Source organism: Lynx canadensis, chromosome C1 (assembly GCF_007474595.2).
Source record: "Lynx canadensis isolate LIC74 chromosome C1, mLynCan4.pri.v2, whole genome shotgun sequence".
NCBI classification, from domain to species: domain Eukaryota; kingdom Metazoa; phylum Chordata; class Mammalia; order Carnivora; family Felidae; genus Lynx; species Lynx canadensis.
In genome coordinates, this window is record NC_044310.1 from 100,095,135 (window position 1) to 100,114,429 (window position 19,295).

Below are 19,295 nucleotides of genomic sequence, written 5' to 3' on the forward strand. Positions count from 1 at the left end.
CTTCGAGCTTGGCTAAATCCAAGTCTGTAGGTGTTATTGTCAATAATATTCATTTTATCCTTTTGTTTAGTATCTCCACGTTGGGAGAGTGTTAGCCCCCATCAGCCCAAGATAATGTGTTACACAGACCTTGAGATTGCAAAATGAAAGAGTCCCTTTATCTCCTAGTGTCTATAACAATATGCGTAAAAGGACTTGATTGCCACTACTTGAATCACAGGTACCTAGTGACTGTGATTAGGTCAGGGTTGGCAAACTACAACCCACAGGCCAAATTCTGCCTGCTGCCTATTTTTTAAAAATAAAATTTAGTTGGAGAAGGTATATCCATTTGTTTATGTATTGTCTAAGGCTACTTTTGTGCTATGGTAGCTGCGTTAAGTAATTGCTAGAGACGGTATGGACTGCAAAGCCTGAAGTATTTATTTTAAAGAAGGATTTTGCTGATCTTCAGTCTAAGGGTAAGGAGTTCTCTAGTAATTGGTTGTGGAATCAGAGCCCCTTGATTGACAGTGCCGTCGTGATCACAGGGAGGGAAGGGGAGCTATTCCCTAAAGAATTGGCAGTTCCTCAAAGGAAAGAGTGCTGGACAGACACCTTCTTCCCCAATAAAAAGAACTTGTCTTTTGTACCCAAGTTTTCCTTCTCTTGTGTAGACTGAGGTTAAACATGATGATGTGGGTTATCACGCTAGTAAAAAATGTTAATAGAATAATATTCTGATACAGGAGATAACAGGAAGAATGGGTAAGGCTGCAGTGATAGATGATATAGATCGATGAAATAACGGTCTGTGAGTGATGTTAATTGATGGATTATAATTTTTCTTTTCTCAGATGATGAAACATGCCTGGGATAATTATAGGATATATGGATGGGGACATAATGAACTCAGACCCATTGCAAGGAAAGGACACTCCACTAATATCTTTGGTAAGTTTACCTCTTCTAACTACTATATCCATCTTTAAAACGGAATCTAAGTTCTTAAGTACTTTCTAAAACCTGAACATTTCTATTATAATTTGAAGCAACGTGTATTTTTTTTTTGCAAGCTTCAGTCAAGATTTCATGCTAGTTGCTTTAGAATATACAGATAATGTGGTAGATTTTCTACCTCTACAGATGTTGTAGTCATTTATCAGTGTTTTGAAGCTTTTTCTGCACTTTTTTCTTTAATGTCAGGGAAGTTAGGTACCTATTTGTAATTCTCTTTCTTCAGCACAGTTCTGATACTCCCTGCATTATGAGGGGGAAGAGACGTGAAAGAAAGCAGTAGCGCTCTGTATATATAAAAAAGTCACATGCCCAAGGTGATTTGGTTGGTAAGGTGAGTGGGTGATATTGTACACTCACAATTCCAAGGGAAAGATTCATTTGTTTGTGGATGGAGGTCTAGGGAAGAGCTGTGTTCAGCCTGAGTTCACTCTAACTTTCTAGGTCTCTTGAGCTCACTTCTACTTGTTAAACTTCTCCATTGCAAAAAGTACTTAACAACTTTTACTTAACCTAAGGATAAGTCTTGAGAATCATCAAGCTGTTATTTATTATAGTCTTCACCTCTTTCCCGCATTCTCAATTTTTCTTGATGTAATGGGTATCTTTTAAGTAATAATAGGTGAAGTTAAGAAAATATTGAGGTAGGGAGGCACATGGACTAGTTATATGCAACGTAGTTATCTTTGCTAATTGTAATGTGCCACCACAATAACCTAAATCACGGCATTTTTCCTCGTGACATTTGAAAGAGTTTTTCTAATGCTATGATTTCTCTTGTAATTTGTTGCTTTCTTATTTTCTGTAAAACATAAAATGTCTGAAAAGATCATTTCTCTTGGGTTTCAGAGGTGTTGGAATCGAGGAATAATGGAAAAAATTTTTCTTTAGGTCGTCAAAGACACCAGAAATATCTTAATACAGTTAACTTAGAATCTGTCACCTAATGAAATAAAGCATATTTCCTTAGCAAAGGTTACAAATGGAAAAGTTACCATTGTTTTGTGGATGCCACAGTGTGAGACATTAGTGCAGGAAAAGACATTTTATGTTTAATGGTTAATTAAAATTAGATCCTCTTTTCAAGTAAATATTTTTTTCAGTATTAAACTCTTTGGTAAACTGTTAGTCCTTCTAAAGGATTAGAGTATAAATGTGTAAAATAAAAGTTGCATGTTAATTTTCTACTTCTTTTTTAAACCGTATTTCTCAGAACATATACTGTATTCACATTTGTCAAATGGATACGGGTCCTAGGCAAAATAGTTGGTAAGTTTATTAATTTTGAGAGAGAGAGACAGAGAGAGCAACCAGGGGAGAGGTGGAGAGAGAGAAAATCCCAAGCAGACTCCTCGCTGACAGCGCTGAGCCTGACGCAGGGCTGGAACTCACAAACCCTGAGATCATGACCTAAGCTGAGACCAAGAATCTGACGCTTAACTGACTGAGCCACCCAGGTGCCCCTGTTTTGTTTTGTGTTGTTTTTGTTTTGTTTCGTTTTACTTTAGGAGAAATCTAAGTGGTAATAGTTCTGTGTCTCATTTGATGTCCCAAATTCAGTATGTCTTTAAGAATCAGAATCTTAGAATTGAAAGAAACTTCAAAAGTCTAGCCTCTCTATTATGGTAGGAACATACAGGCGAGTATTGAAACTTTACTTACAGTATTTGAGATTACATGGAAAAGAACTTAAAAACGTGTTCTTTTCCATTTTACTAGCTTCAATTATTAAAAAATTCTTTTATGTGGTAACTGAAATAAGCATTCCTCTGACTTCTATCTGGTTAGTCCTTGGCATCATAGGATTCTTTATGTGCAGATAACAGAAAATCCATTTCAAAATGGCTTAAACTAAAGTAAATTTAATCAGCTCAATGAAGTCCTAGCATAGATGGGAGTCCAGCTAAGCTTTTTATTTATGTCTTTTCTCCGTTTTCCTCTGTGTGTTGATATCTTCAGGCTGGCTTCTTAGCAGGACGGCTGCCTCAGTGTGAAGCTGTATATATACGTACTACCACATCTGTAGAGCAGAGAGCACTTGGTTTTCGTAGAAACTTCGTTGACTCATTGTTTCTTGTCTCAAATTGGCTTTTGTGCCCATCCTCGAACCAAATGCTACTTCCAGAAGGATGGCGTATATTCTTTTGGTTTTGCCCCATGAAGGCAAACTCCTGGAGCTAGTGAGTGAGAAGAAAATGTTGCTGGATGTAAATTAGCACTGATACTAATTATTCCAACAGTAATTAATGGAATGAATTCTTTTTACTTAGATATACTGAAGAATTAAGAGTTTTGTTAGGAATAGGTCTTCTCGCCCTTAAAGGGAAGAATTTTGATTTGGAAAAGAGTGTTAGCTTTGCAGTGCTTTTTGAAGTGTGCCTTTATTTTCTCTGTACGTGTCTGTGTCTGTGTATGTAGGTATGTTTATGTATAAATTCTTTTTGCTATTTCTAATTTAACTGGCTTATGACTTCTAATATTTTGTTGAGGATTTTTGCACTTATCTTTTGCATTTATATTGCTCTGTATTTTTCTTACATTATCTTTGTCTTGTTTTGGTATCCAGGTAATGTCTCATAAAATGAATTTGGAAGTGTTCTCTGCTCTTTATTTTTCCGGAAGATATTGTTTAACATTGATTTTATTTTCTTCTTCAGTGTTGATAGTATTCACCAGTGAAACCATCTGCATCTAGAGATTCCCCCCCCCCCCCCGGGAGGTTTTTAAACTGAAAATTCAGTTTCTTTAACAGTAAGGACCAATCAGCTTATCTACAGTTGACTGTTGAACAACATGGGTTTGAACTGCATGGGTCTACTTTATATATAGGGTGTTTTTTTTGTTTTTTGTTTTTGTTTTTTTTTTTTGATAAATACAGTACAGTAGTGTAAATGCATTTTCTCTTATGCTTTTATTAATAACTTTTTTCTATCATACTTTATTGTAAGAATGTAGTTTAATTATAAACTAAATTTAATTCTAAACATTGTCTATTAAGACAATGTGTGTTAATCAACTATTATCAGTAGGCTTCTAGTAAACAGTAGTAGGCTATTAGTACTTAAGTTTTTGGGGAGTCAAGTTATATGGGTTTTTGACTGCATTGTGGTCAGCATCCTTAACCCTAGGCTTCTTCAAGGACCAACTGTATTTCTTTCAGGGTGAGTTTTGGTAGTTTATGGTTTTTGAGGAATTGGTCCATTTCATCTTAGTTATTGATTTTATGTGCATAGAGTGTTTGGAGTATTGCCTTGCTATCTTCTGGATGTCTGTGGCAGCTGTAGAGATAATCCCCTTTCATTCCTGATATTAGTAATTCATATTTTCTCTCTCTTTGTCCTGCTAGAAGCTTGGTTTCATTGATCTTTTTAAAAAATTTATCATGGTTCACTTTATTTTTTTATTCAAGTAATAACATAGAGTGTATACTCATTTCTAGTGTACAGTATAATGACTCAGCAATTCTGTACGTTAGTCAGTGCTCATCGTGGTAAGTGTACTCCTTAATCCTCTTTACCTCTTTCATCCATCCCTTGCCCACCTTCCCTCTGGCAACCACCAGTTTGTTCTCTGTGTGTTTTTTTGTCTCTTTTATTTTGTTTTATTTCTTAAATTCCACATATGAGTGAAATCATATGGTATTTGTCTTCCTCAAGCTGACTTATTTCACTTAGTATTATATCCTCTTGATCCATCCATGTTGTTGCAAATGGCAAGATTTCATTCTTTTTGATGGCTGAGTAATTTTCTATTGTATTGCTTTTATCTTGGCTTTTATAAATAATGCTGCAATAAACATAGGAGTGCACATATCTTTTTAAATTTGTGTTTCCATTTTCTTTGGATAAATACCCAGTAGTGGAATTACTGGATCATATGATAATTCTATTTTTCATTTATTGAGGAACCTCCATACTGTTTTTCACAGTTGGTGCACCAGTCTGTATTCCCACTAATAGTACATGAGGGTTCCTTTTTCTTCACATCCTCGTCATCTCTTGTTAGTTCTTATGTTTTTGGTTTTAGCCATTATGACAGGTGTGAGGTGCTATAACTCATTGTGGTTTTGATTTGCATTTTCCTGATGATGAGCAATGTTGAACATCCTTTCATGTGTCTGCTGTCCATCTATATGTCTTCTTTGGAAAAATGTCTATTTGTTGATCTTTTTAATATTTTCTTTATGTTTTTCATTTCTTTGATTTCTGCTCTTTACCATTTTGTTTCTTTTGCAGTTTTGAGTTGATTTAGCTCTTGCTTTTCTAATTGCTCTAAGTGGAAGCCTGGAGTGTGGATTTGAGATCCTTTTCTCCAATGTAAGCATTTGGTGCTGTACATTTCCTGTAGGTGCTGCTTTAGTTGTATGCTAAAGATTTTGGTATGTTATGTTTCACTTTCCGTTTAATTCAATATGTTTTAAAATTTCTCTTGAGGAACCCTCTTGCCCTGTTGGTGAGAATGCAAACGGGTGCACCCGCTCTGGAGAATAGTATGGAGGTTCCTCAGAAAGTTACAAACAGAACTACCCTATGATTCAGCAGTTGCATTAGTATTAGTAGGTATTTGCCCCAAGGATACCAAAATACTAATTTGAAGGAATACAGGCACCTCGATGTTTATAGAAGCATTATTTAAAATAACAAATTATGGAAAGAGCCTAAATGTCCACTGACTGGATGAATGGATAAGGAAGATGTGGTATATATATACAATGGAATATTACTCAGTCATCAACAGAATGAGATTTTGCCATTTGCAGTGATGTGGATGGAGCTACAGAATATTTTGCTAAGTGAAATAAAGTCAGTCAGAGAAAGACAAATACCATATGATTTCACTCATGTGTGGAATTTAAGAAACAGAACAAATGAACATAGGGGGGAAGAAGAGGCAAACCAAGAAACAGATTCTTTTAACCATAGAGAACAAACTGATGGCTATCTGAGGGTTGGGGGTACAGGGATGGGTGAAATAGGTGATGGAGATTACGGAGGGCACTCATTGTGATGAGCACTGGGTGTCCTGTGTAAGTATTGAATCACTAAATTCTACACCTGAAACTAATATCGCACTGTATGTTAGCTAACTGGAATTTTTAAACAAAAACTTAATTAAAAAAATAGAAGCTCATGGGAAAAGCCATGTATTTTTCAGCTTGGGGAAGAAAAGTTTCCCTTGAGTAAGTTGTTTAATTTTCAAATGTTCAGAGATTTTCCTTTTATCTTTCTGTCACTGAATTTTAGTTTAATTCCTTTATGGTCAGAGAACACTGTATTTCAGTTCTTTTAAATTGGTGAAGATTTACTTTATGATCCAAAATATAGTCTGTCTTAGTGAATGTTCCATTTGTGCTTGAAAAGAATATATACAAGTGTAGTCTGCTGTTACTGAGTAGAATGTTCTCTTGATGTTAGTTAGATGCCATTGGTTAATGGAGTTGTTCAGACTTCCTCTGTGCTTGCTAAATTTCTGTCTAGTAGTTCTATTACTCACTGAGAGAAGGGTGTTGAAGTCTTCAACTGTAATTTTGGATTTGTCTCCTAACCTCATTCAGTTTTGTCAGTTTTTGCTTCATACATTTCTTATATTCATATATTCTTGTTAAGTGTTTACACCTTTAGGATTGTTATATCTTCTTGGTAGCACCACAAAAGCCTTAATACCATAACCAGACACTGATATTACAAGCAAAGGATACTGTAGACCTATGCCCCTCATGGATATAGACACAAAAATCTTTAACCATGTATTAGTAAATCTAATTCAGCAAATGTAAAATGAATAGTAACTCATGATTATTACATGGTCGGTTTAATATCTAGAAGTTAGTCGATGTAATTGAAAATATTAAGGGAATAAAAGAGAAGAACCATATGATCATTTCAGTAGATGCAGAAAAAGCATTTAACAACACTCAGGATGAATCCATTATAAAAACTCTTTGCAGACTTGGTTAGAAGGGAATTTCTTCAACCTGATTAAAGACATTAAAACACACACCCCAAGATGAAACAAATGGAAAAAATTTGCCATATGCCTCGTGTTGAAAGACTAGATATTTTCCCCTAAGATTATGAATTAGGCAAGGATGTCTGCTCTCTCACTTTGTGTAACTTTGTAGATGAGCTCCTAACCAGTACATTAAAGCAAGGAAAAGACAAAAGTATAAAGTTTGGAAATGAAGAAGTAATACTGTCTTTACTTGTAGTCAACGTGATTATTCATGCAGAAAGTCTTAAGAAATCTACTAAAAAACAATAAAGTCCTAGGTTGAATACAATTTAGTAAGGTCATAGGATACAAGTTTAATATACAAAATAAATTATGTTAAAAAAATTTTTTTAAGTTTATTTATTTTGAGAGAGGGAGTGTGCGAGTGGGGTAGGGGCAGAGAGAGAGAGGGTGAGAGAGAATCCCAAGCAGGCTCAGAGCCTGCTGTGGGGTTCAAACTCGTGAACTGCAAGATCATGACCTGAGCCAAAATCAAGATCTGGATGCTTAACCAGCTGAGACACCCGGGCGCCCCAATAGATTATATTTCTGCATACTGGTAAATAGTCAAAATGCAGTTTAAAAATAATGTCATTTGTAGTAGCATCAAAAAATATGAACTGCACGTAGGTGAATTTAACAAAATATGTGTGAAATTCACACACTTAAAACTGTGATTATTGAGAGAAGTTTGAAAGGACAGAGATGCCATGTTTATGAATTGGAATACTCAGTATTGTTGACGTGGCCCAATCAAAATGACTTTTTGTGTAAATTGATAGTCTGACTCTAAAAATCTGTATAAAAATGCAAAGCTTGGGCAATAGTAAGAATAATTTTTTAAAAGGAAGAACAAAGTTGAAGGATTTATATTACCTTATTTTAAGATTTACTGTAAAGCTGCAGTAATGAAGGCAGTATGGTTTTAGTGTAAGGACAGACACAGAGATCAGTGGCAAAGAACAGAACTCGGAGTGCATGTACATTATATGTGGTTAATTAATTTTCAGTAAAGTTGCTTAGGTAAGTCCGTGACTAAACAGGATAGTCTTTCCAATAAATCATGCTGGATCAGCTACATATTCATATAGAAAAATAACAAACCTTGATTCTTCATTGTACATAAAAATTAACTTGTAATGGATCATAGATCTAAGCATAAAAGCAAAAAGTATAAAACTTTCAGTAGAAAGCATTGGAGAAAATCTTTGTGACTTTGAGGTAAGAAAAGAGGCTTTAGAATACAAAAAGCATAAGCCACAAAAGGAGAAAAATGGATAAATTGGACTTCATAAAAATTTCTGCTCTCTGAAAGACATTAATAAAAAGGTAAGTAAGCCCCAAAACTTGGAGAATGTGTTTGTGACACACACACAAACACAGGTGGATGTATTTAGAATATATAAATAATTACATGCCAAAGAAAGTTTATGCATAGTCAGTAAGCACATCAGTTGTCAGAGAAATTAAAATTGAGACCACAACATAACATCCTATACATTCATATTAGAACGCGTAAAATTACAAAGACCAGCAATACCGAATACTGACAAGGAGGGTGGAACAGCTAGAACTCTCATCCATTGTTGCTGCGTGTATAAAGTGGTAGCTCTGGAGAGCTCTTGCACACTGTCCTGTAGAGTTCAACGTCAATTACCATACAGCTTGGCAGTTTTACTCCCAAATATGTCCATGATGCTCACAAGTGAGATCAGATAGTAGTTTTATTTTTCTTACTGAGATTTTTGCATCCGTGGTATGCAGAATCCGTAAATTGAATTTAAACTCTCTTTTCCTTTGTTCTATGAAAGTTTATGTAGGAGTTGCTATCCTTAAAATTAGGGTAGAATCGATTCTATGGAACTTCCAGAGTATGATACTTTTATAGTGGGTAGCTCTTTGAGAACTTCACAGTTTCCTCTGTTTCTTGGTCTGTTTTGCTTGTTTGGATTTTATGTTTATTTCATAAGTCAGAATTATATATAAAACATATATTTTTATATAGTATACATTACTATTTATATTAAACATAATGCATATATTCTTAGAAAATCATCAGTTTCACTCATTTTTTTTCAAATTTATTGGTACAATATAACTAAAGTGGCCTTTTTATACTTAATTTCCTCAGTATCTGTGTGTTGATGCAGTTTTTTTTTTTTAATGTTTATTTTTGAGAGAGAGAGAGAGCGAGCGAGCACACAAGTGGGGGAGGAGCAGAGAAAGGGAGATACAGGATCTGAAGCAGGTTCCAGGCTCTGAGCTCTCAGCACAGATCCCGACGTGGGGCTCGAACTCATGAATCGTGTGATCATGACCTGAGCCGAAGTCATCCTAGGTGCCCAATCCAGTTTTATTTTGTACTTTTGTATTCCCTGACTACTTTTTAGAATTTGTTTAGTGATAGAGTCATTGTATAGTTCTTTTTTTTTTTTTTTTTTTTTAAATTTTTTTTTTTCAACGTTTATTTATTTTTGGGACAGAGAGAGACAGAGCATGAACGGGGGAGGGGCAGAGAGAGAGGGGGACACAGAATCGGAAACAGGCTCCAGGCTCTGAGCCATCAGCCCAGAGCCCGACGCGGGGCTCGAACTCACAGACCGCGAGATCATGACCTGGCTGAAGTCGGACGCTTAACCGACTGCGCCACCCAGGCGCCCCTGTATAGTTCTTTTAATAAAACTATCTTTTGAGTTTTATATTTTTGACAGTTTTCTTTGTTTCTAATTTGTTAATTTTTGCCTTTTCTGATTCTTTTACTTTTTGCTCGTTTATCATTCTTTTTCTTCCTTAGAATGTTGTGAATTCAATTATTTTCATTTGTTCTTATTAAATACTATAAAATTTTCAATTTATGAGTTTTTCTAACAGCTTCATTAGTTGAATCCTATGTTCTCACAATAAAATTTATTAATGTTTTATATGTTTTACAATGTTGTGTTTCACTTCTTCTTTGACCCAAGGGTAGTTTTAGATTTTTAAAAACTTTTTCCAGTTGAAATCTTGAGTTGTCTAGGTAAATAATCCTAGGTAGTAATAGCCAGGAACTCCCAATTTTGCCTTTCTCTTCCTTGGTCTGTTTAGCCCATGGCACAAACCTCTTCTTGTGGAACTAGCCAGAATTGGTACAGAACAGGTGGGTCTGGACTTTGTTTTCCAGAGTAGTCAGCACCTTAGAGGAATGTGCACTTCCAGGACTCCATAAATAACTAGAGAACTGAAGCATAACTCTCTATAAAAATTGAAATAACAAAAATAGGTACTCTTAAGGATTTAAAATAAGCATGATAAATATTTTGGATGAAATACTAATATAAAGAGATACGTACTTAAGCAGAGAATTGGAGGTAAGGAGTTTGGGGGTATAAGCCATCATTTGGTACTTTATGTTGAAGAGTTGATAAAATATTTGTTATCCTAATAAAAAGCTGAGGAACAAAGAAAAGTAAAAGGAAAGTATGTAATAACCCAGAACAAAAATTCTAGTTAATGTCAACATAAAGAGAGCTAAATGGGGAGAAGACCTAGGAACTTACCAGAATGTGGTGGAATACTTGTCTTGTTAGTGGAAAAATAATACTTCCTGATAAGTTGAAGAAATTATTAGAATCACATGAAGAAGATGTGGTGTCAGTTAAGGACATTATAAGGACAAATTTTTATCACTTTAAAGCATCAGGAGAAAACGCTGTTTACCCACTGGTAAAAGGAATGAAAGAGGGAAAGAAAGAATAATAACGAAGTAATGACAAATGCTGAATCCTAAAATACCATTAAGATAACTTGTCGATAAGACACAGCCGAGTTTAATGCTAACTGTGGAATGTAGATCACTACCTAACCAGAGCCTTAGTAACCTGTCAGAGGACAAAGTTGAGATACTTATTGAGATTTTTAAGTCTGGGTTAAGATGGGCCCTTCAGTTGGGGTAGGGGTTGGTACTTGGTTATGATTAGGTAAGGACCATAATATAATAGTTTTGGATTGATAAGCAGAGAATTGGAGGTAAGGAGTTTGGGGGTATAAGCCATCACTTGGTACTTTATGTTGAAGAGTTGACAGGTCTTTCAGAAAGTTCCTGGAGTGAACAGTAAAATAATGTTGCAACTTTTATCCTTTTATCTTTCTGGCAAGGATAACAGTAAACTCATGTTGATGAAGACAGTATAATAATGAAGCCGTTTTAATGTAGATAATGAGTGTGGATGATTTTCGTTCTCAGAAGATAGAAGTAATTGAGGAGGACTCATCTGCTGTTACTTATATTTTTTTGACTGTGCTATTAGATTTGTTTTAGATTGTATTCAGGATTTTTGGAGTTTTATTTGTTACTAAGAGTGACCTATTTTCTTGTCATATGTTTACAGTGTCTAGTTTTGATATCAGCTAGTTTTGTTGAATTTGTTCCTCCCTGAATTGTTGTCCTTTAACATCAGGTTTCTCTCTCTCTTGAAGATAGGTAGATCTTACTATTTTAATTTTTTCTACTTACATTTTGTTTAATACCTTCTTTTTCAATATGATTAACCTGCTTTTTCATTGTTAAGGATTGTTATAGTTTCTGTTTTACTGTGGTCTTTTAGTCTTATTGTGCTTTTATTAATATTTCTAAGTATTTTTTTTTGCTCCTTCTGTGAATTTGTACCAGAAGAACGTGGTTCTTATGACTTAGCTTATCATCTTGAACCATCCTCCCCATTTCCTGAGTTAATCCTTTTTTAAAAAAAAACTTATCTCTGTTAAGTAGATAGAGATCTCATACTGTGACCAGGAAGAAAATGAAGGAGAACTATAATTTTAGTTTCCTTTACCTTCCTATTAGTTGTCAACCTGCCATCTTTAGGAATAGCTATTAAACAGTGTGTATTATTTGTTCTTAAGGAAAAGTGAACCATGTTGGGTATTCTTTTTGGTCCTTATATTTCTACTTTGATTTTTACATATTAAAAAATTAAAACAGACCTTGTATGAAGGGCGTGTTTTTAATGACAGTTTTCCCCCCCACCCCAAATATAGGAAGTTCACAAATGGGTGCTACCATAGTAGACGCTTTGGATACCCTTTATATCATGGGACTTCATGATGAATTCCGAGATGGGCAAAAATGGATTGAACACAACCTTGATTTCAGTGTGGTGAGTATACAGTTGATGACTTCTTTGATCAACTCTGCAAAGACCGTGTCTAATAAACATAGTAGTTTTGAGCATTTTACTAGCAGTTTAAGGAAATCATAAATTCCCTGTCCTCCTTTGGGATTAGAGTGGTTATTTAACTTTTACATAAAATACATACCCTTTCTCATCTTCCTTTCACTTTTCTTGATGTTATCATTTGAGGCAGTGTGTTCAGTGTGTTAAGCAGTAGTTACAAAAAAAACCCACATTGAACTAGAAATACCAGGAATGCATAAACTCCTTTATAAACAATTAAGCATTTTGTTATTTTTAAAAGATTCAATAATTCAGTGCAGGTTTAATGAGCCTTCATAACTAGGCCTATGCCCATGCTTCCAGCATTTTGCATAGTTGATAAGTGATGCGGCTGAAGTTTGAAGACCAGCACGGCTACATCCTAGCCGTGTGACTTGGGAACATTCCTTATTCTTTCTGAATGTGTCATAAAATTGCTATCGCAATGCAGTATTGTAAGGATTATTTGAGATAATCAGATACACGTTAAGTACTCAGTAAATGGTAGCAATTGTTTTCATTATTACCAGTATTCACCCACAAGGTGTATGGGCTGTTTTGTTTTACTCATTATCACCTTTCATGACATGTGTGATTGTTCTTCTTTTTGACCATAGTCAGAAGTCACTCTTTTACTGTGTTGTTTTTGTTTTTGTTTTTTCCTTTGGCAGACCCAATTTGTCATTCAAATTGTGATTTAAATCCATAATTATTTCTTCTCTCATGCTTTCCTGATGCTAACCACACAAATCTGGATTACTTTCTTTTATATGATTCTAGCATTTTGGACATATATCAGTTACCACTTGGGTTTAAGTTCGTGAGTGGCAGAAAATCTAATATAAAAGAGCTTAAATATAGATATGTGTTTCTCTTTCATGAAAATTAGGCACAGAGACCAGCAGCTTAGGGGTGGCTTGGATAGATCCTTGATCCTCAGGGATCTAAGATCCTTTGTCTTGTTGCTTTCTCAGTGTGTAGCTTCAACCTCGTGGTACAAGACGGCTTCTTGATAAGGTGGGTCAACCTTCCAGTTGTAGAAAAGAGGAAGGATCCATGGCTCTCCTGTGAGAACACCTTCCAGGAGTGGGTTACCCTGATTTTGCTTGTATGCTGTTGAGTAGATCTGACACATACAGCCCAACCTTGATGCAAAAGGAGGCTGAAAAATTTAGTCTTTTTTTTTTTTTTCTCTCTCTGTTTGGCCATGTAGTCCTTATAGGATGTGCTTCTTGTTTAAGAAATCCCTACTCCAAGGTCATGAGGATAAATTCTTGTGTTTCATTCTAAATTTTTTAAAGTTGGGCTTTTGGATTTAGGTCTTTAATCCACATAAAATTGATTTCGTATGTAGGGTGAGCTGGACAGGCAGCAGTTTATTCTAGCACCATTCGTTTCCCTGCTGTTTATACATGGCCACACGGGTCACAGGGGCCTATTCTTTTCTTTTGGCTTTTTTCTTTATGCTTATGACATCAATACTTAACTGTCTTAACTATGATATTTTTATAGGAAGTTTGATATCTGATCTTGTTCTACCAGGAAATTATCTTAGCAGTTCTCTGCTCTTTGTTCCTGTAAGCTCTGGGGTGCTGTTGACATTTTGATGAGTCTTGCATTCAATTAACAGATTAATTTGGAGAGAATTGGCATCTGTACGGTCTCAAATACTCCTGTCCCCTAACATGGCAGCTTTGTAAGGCCTAATAATATGCTGGTATATCATTGTGTCAGTTGGCTCAGTCAGGAGCCAGAACTGTGCCATTTATTTTTTATTTTTTTTTTTTTTAATTTTTTTTTCAACGTTTATTTATTTTTTTTTGGGACAGAGAGAGACAGAGCATGAACGGGGGAGGGGCAGAGAGAGAGGGAGACACAGAATCGGAAACAGGCTCCAGGCTCTGAGCCATCAGCCCAGAGCCTGACGCGGGGCTCGAACTCACGGACCGTGAGATCGTGACCTGGCTGAAGTCGGACGCTTAACCGACTGCGCCACCCAGGCGCCCCAGTGCCATTTATTTTAATTAGAGGATTTAATGTTTCCAGTTGTTAACCAAGTAATGGGAAACTGAAAAGGCAAAGAGAACATTGTGTTATCACAAGAGATAGTAGCTATAGTAAACACCTACCTCCCTGGGACTCTGAGAACAGTGGGAAGAAGTTGGGACTATTAAACTTGAGTAATTTGGAACTCTGTTTCTGGTACTTTAGGAGCTCTTAAGAGGGCTTTTTTTTAGAGCTGGGACTCGGACCTCTAAGGAGATGGTACCTACCTAGTGCTTGGTATTTCTAAGGGCCACAGGGAGGCTGGTTTAAAGAAAGTGTGTGTGGCAGGGAAACTGTAACCTGGAACCAACAGCCACTGCCAGGGTGAAGAACCATGACTCATTTGACACTGTCCAAAACCGGAGGTAAATTGGAAGGAATAAGTCCTTTCTCCTTCTTCCAGCTGTACGTTATCTTTGTAAAACTTCCTGTTGGCATGGCCCATAATGGAGCCAGCTGGCTAACGAGACATATGTTCACACAGTTCCAATTCCAGGATACCAAAGTAGAGTATAGAAGGATAAATTTGAACCTGAGGAGAAAGAGCTTAATAATTAGCGCAGTCATTTGCCATCCCTGTACTTTTAACCTTTCTGTGTCCTGTGGTTTAGCTGCATATTTTACATATAGTATGTATTTGAATTTTGTTATTTTTATCCAGTCTTGGAGTCTTTTAACTGTCAAGTTTGGAATATTTACATTTATTGTGATAATGTGTATTTGGAGTTGGGTCTTCATCTGTGTTTTTCAACCTGTGTTATTATTGTACTTTTCATTGTTTTTATTTTCTGTTTTCCTTCTTTTGGATTAAATTACTTCTTGGCTCTTTTTCCCTCTACTACTTTGACATTTTACTTGTCATTTCCACTCATTTTGGGGTTATCCTTAAAATTTCATGTGCATACTTCTCACAGTTTAAAATGAACTGGTTTCTTCATCCTCCTTCTGAAGACCATAAGGATCTTAGAATGCTTTAATTTAGCTCATCTCCCTCTTGTCTTATGTGTAATCATTGTCTAGCTGGTTCCAACTCGTATTTGAAACTTCCAAATTAAGGAATGAATGGATGGATGACTGACAAATGAAGGAATAAATAAAGAATTCATTCATTAAATGCCTCCTCTGTGACAGGTGCTCTTCTGGCTTATGTGAATGTAGTAATGAGCAAAACTTCTTCTTGAGTTTGTACTCTAGTTTTGGGAGAAAACCAGTAAATAAATATTCAAGTCCTGTTTAATATTATCAGTTGGTGATAAGTGCTGTGGAGAACAATAAAGGGGAGCAAGTAGGATTGGAGTAAGTGGTGGTGTGGGGTTGCTATTTACATGGGATAGCTAGTGAGAGGGACTCTTTGGTGACATTTCTGAGGAGAGACCCAATGGAAGCCATTTGGATATAAGGCTCTCTCATAATAGATACTATAGTTGAGTGTAGAATATAGTTGTGTGGAGGTTGATTATTTTCTCTTAACCTTTGAAGGGTACAATTCCATTGTCTTCCTGTTTCTGTCATACTATTGAAAACTATGCTGTCAATCTAATATTTCACAAATAATCTGTCTTTTTCCCCTTGTTTTCATTTTTCTATTTTTCTGCATTCTATAATTGCATTACCATGTGTCCATGTGTGGATTATTCTTTAAAGGACTCGTAATGTTCCATCAGTCTGAAGACTTATGTTTTTATCACTTCTGGAAGATTTGCAATCATTACTCCTTTGAATAATGCCTGTCTTCCATTCTCTCCCTTCTCTCCCTCTAGAACTTCTCTTCTGTGTCTCTTGTGAAGGAAGGTCTGAATTTTACAAATATAGAATTATATGTAATTAGATGTTGATAAGTGTTAATTGGGGAAATAATGGAGGCTAAGAGATATTAGTGATGAAGATGTACTTTATTATTTTATATTGTGTGGTTAGAAAAACTTCCTGTTTGGAGACCTGTAAGTAAAGCATAAAGACTGAGTTTGGTAATTCTTGAACAGCCAGTAGAACCATTTGGTAATAAAAGTCAAGAGATGTTGAAAGGAGATGATGTCAGACAGGTAGTGGAGAATCTGATTATGTTGGGTCTTACCAGTTATTTTACTCTGAGTGTAACCAGAAGTTATTGTAAGAGTTTGTACACAACAGTAACCTGACCTGACTTAAAATGTAAGAGGTTCACTCTGCCTGCAGGGTGCTGAATAAATAGATTATAAGGAGGAAGGTAAGGCTGAAACCAGGGAAACTGTTTAAGAAGGTTATTGTTTTGGTGAGTTATAGAGGCCTGCCCCCTCTCCCTCTTTTGCTGCTTCTCTGTATTTAGTGACTGTCGCTCTGTGCCCTGCAGTATGCTGTGTAGTGGGAATATATGAAGTAATGTAAAGCATTTTGCTTTTATGGATGGGGTGGGAGGAGATAAATGTTACTAAAAAATTCCATTGTGAAAGTTCTATTTTGGAGATATATACTTGTGTTAGCAAATTATGTGTTCTACCTATAAATGTTGGAAAGGCCTTAGGGGATAATATATATTTTCTTTTAATGTTTATTAAAAATTAGTCATGAACGTTATCTTTATTATTTATTTAGGGAGAGAGAGAGAAAGAGAGAGCGCACATGCATACACACAAGCAGTGGAGGAGCAGAGAGAGAGGGAGAGAGAAAATCCCAAGCAGGCTCCGCCCTGTCAGTGCAGAGCCCAACCCTGGGCTTGAACCCATGAACTGTGAGATCATGACCTGAGCCAAAATTAGAAGGCAGACAGTTGACTGAGCCACTCAGGCGCCCCATGAACGTTACCTTTATATTAGTCAGTTGTGTGTATTGTGTGACTTCTTTGCTCATGTTCTCTGCCACTTCTACTTTTCTTTCCATGTAATTAGAATTTTTCTTACCTATGTCTGTATCTAAATACAAACATGTAGACTTTATATGGTAAGGTTATTAATACTGCTATATTTGTGCCAAATTTCCTTCTGTTTTTTGTTTGCCTTTGAATTTTGTTCATAATTTTTTCTTCTAGGTAATTGTCATTCTGGGGAAATTCAGGTCTTTGTGTTTGGTATCAATACAGTTGATTTTATGCTTACAAAGTACCTGCTTTGTCAAGGAAATTCATGTTGTCACATTTTCTTCTACTTTTTTATTGTAATTTTTTCTACATTTATTTCTAAATTATTTGGATATCGTTTTGAGAGAGAGAGAGATGTATCTGAAATGAGTATCCAAATTTCTAACCTAGGAGCCAGTTTTTCAACATTATTAATTGAATAATCCATCATCCTATCATTTTTTGGTGCCTCTGTTAACATTTATTAAATTTTTATACATACTAGGAAAAAATACTTAAAATTCATGAGAAATATAAGTAAAAATGGGCAGTATGCTGTAATGGAGAGAAAGGGATCAGTAGACAGACCGCTATTCCAGAATTCAAGAAGTGGAGGCTCTCTTGAGGAGAGACTAGTCAAGAGCATCAAATATCTTGATAATTTCACAGTGCTATGTAAGGTACACACAAATGGTTTCAGCCAATGGAAGCCATGGTGGGGAGGTGGCTTCCCCTCCATGGGGAGGGGAGTTTCAGTAACATTAATAATAATAGGGGAGTTTCAGTAACATTAATAAACGGGAGGTGAGATTGCAGTTGCGTGAGAAATGAAGATGTGGAAAGCAGAAAAAACCATCCTCCACAGGGTGTTTGTGAGAAACTTATGAAGAATTGAAAATATTTGGAAACTATAAAGCTTTAATGTGTATGTGAATATTTTCAATATGTTTTCACAGAATTCAGAGGTGTCTGTGTTTGAAGTCAACATTCGATTTATTGGAGGCCTGCTTGCAGCGTATTACCTTTCGGGAGAAGAGGTGAGCCACTCAAGTAATACATTGTTTGGAGGAAGGGCTCTGAATGGACTTTAATAAAATAATGAAAGATTCCCCTAACAGCATATTGTTTTGCTTAATTGACTAATATTGAGCACATGTAAAGGTTTGCTGAGAGAGCTGGCTGCTTCAGGTGGAACTGGCCTTGGGAAGAATGATTTTGCCATTTTGAGAATCTCAGTAAAACAAGTAAAATCACAGGTCCTATCTCTGTATATACCCCTTCTCCTTTGCAGGAGCAATCCTTCTCCAGGATTTTGCCACCGCAATTAATCACACGGTCGAAACAAGGAGCAGGGGGGCAGTTAATAAGATCAGAATTAAGGAATGAATCAGGTTGCATGAATATGGATCCTCCTAAGACCAAAAATTAATTATTAAAACTGCCTGATTGGAAATTGAATGCAAGTTTTTGCTGTAAATTTAAAAAAACAACACAGGAACAACTCTGAATTCTCCTTTCCAGAAGTCTTGGTGTATGTGATACACATAGACTTGTGACCTGCTGTGATGGGAAAGTGGGTGTGGGAAATTCCTTTTTGCTACTACTCGGGTGTGGGTTAAAGGATGGGGTTTGGAGAGTAGGTGAAAGAGAACCTAAAGGAAGAGCTTATAAGTCATTTCTGCTTCATTTCCTGAGAAACTTACATATTTAATTGGTTTGTTGATCTAAATGATTGTAAGAGCTCTCTGTAAATTTAAGAAAATTCATCTTTTGTTGTATATGTTGTTAAAGATGGATTTCTTTGTTGTTGGTGTTTAAGAAATATTTGCCTAATCAAGGTCAGGAAGATTTTCTCATGTTTTCTTCTAATAGTATTATGGTTTTACTGTTAACTTTTAAACCTCTAATTCATTTTGAGTTGATTTCTATACATGCTGTGAGGTATAGGTTGAGCTTTCTTTTTTTCCTTCTGGATATCCAAAAATTCTAGCAACATTTGTTGAAAAGACTCTCCTTTATTTAATTGACTTTGTTCTCCTCTTGAAATCCATTAACCATATATGTGTGAGTCGACTTCTAGACTGTGTGCTGTGGCTTTGCATGTGTTTGTCCTTTTGCTACACTGTGTGAACTACACTGTGTTCGTCATTATGGAAGTCTTGAAATCGGGTTGTGTGAGTCTTCCAACTTTGTTCCTTTTCAGAATTGTCATGGCTATTCCAGGTACTTTATTTTCTATATAAACTTCAGAATCAGTT

General features: G+C 35.8%; 1 protein-coding gene across 3 annotated transcripts in view; it reads left to right on the forward strand.

Moving 5' to 3' along the window:
* MAN1A2 (mannosidase alpha class 1A member 2) overlaps positions 1-19,295 on the forward strand; it is a 180,151-nt gene that overhangs the window by 45,047 nt on the left and 115,809 nt on the right. For 2 of the 3 annotated variants that reach the window (XM_030324560.1, XM_030324561.1), the window contains exons 3-5: positions 837-933; positions 12,004-12,122; positions 17,994-18,074. In XM_030324560.1, the coding sequence (XP_030180420.1) occupies positions 837-933; positions 12,004-12,122; positions 17,994-18,074 (297 nt within the window). Of the gene's footprint in view, positions 1-836; positions 934-9,300; positions 9,326-12,003; positions 12,123-17,993; positions 18,075-19,295 lie in introns of those variants that run through there. The other variant, XM_036064197.1, reaches the window with a different exon arrangement.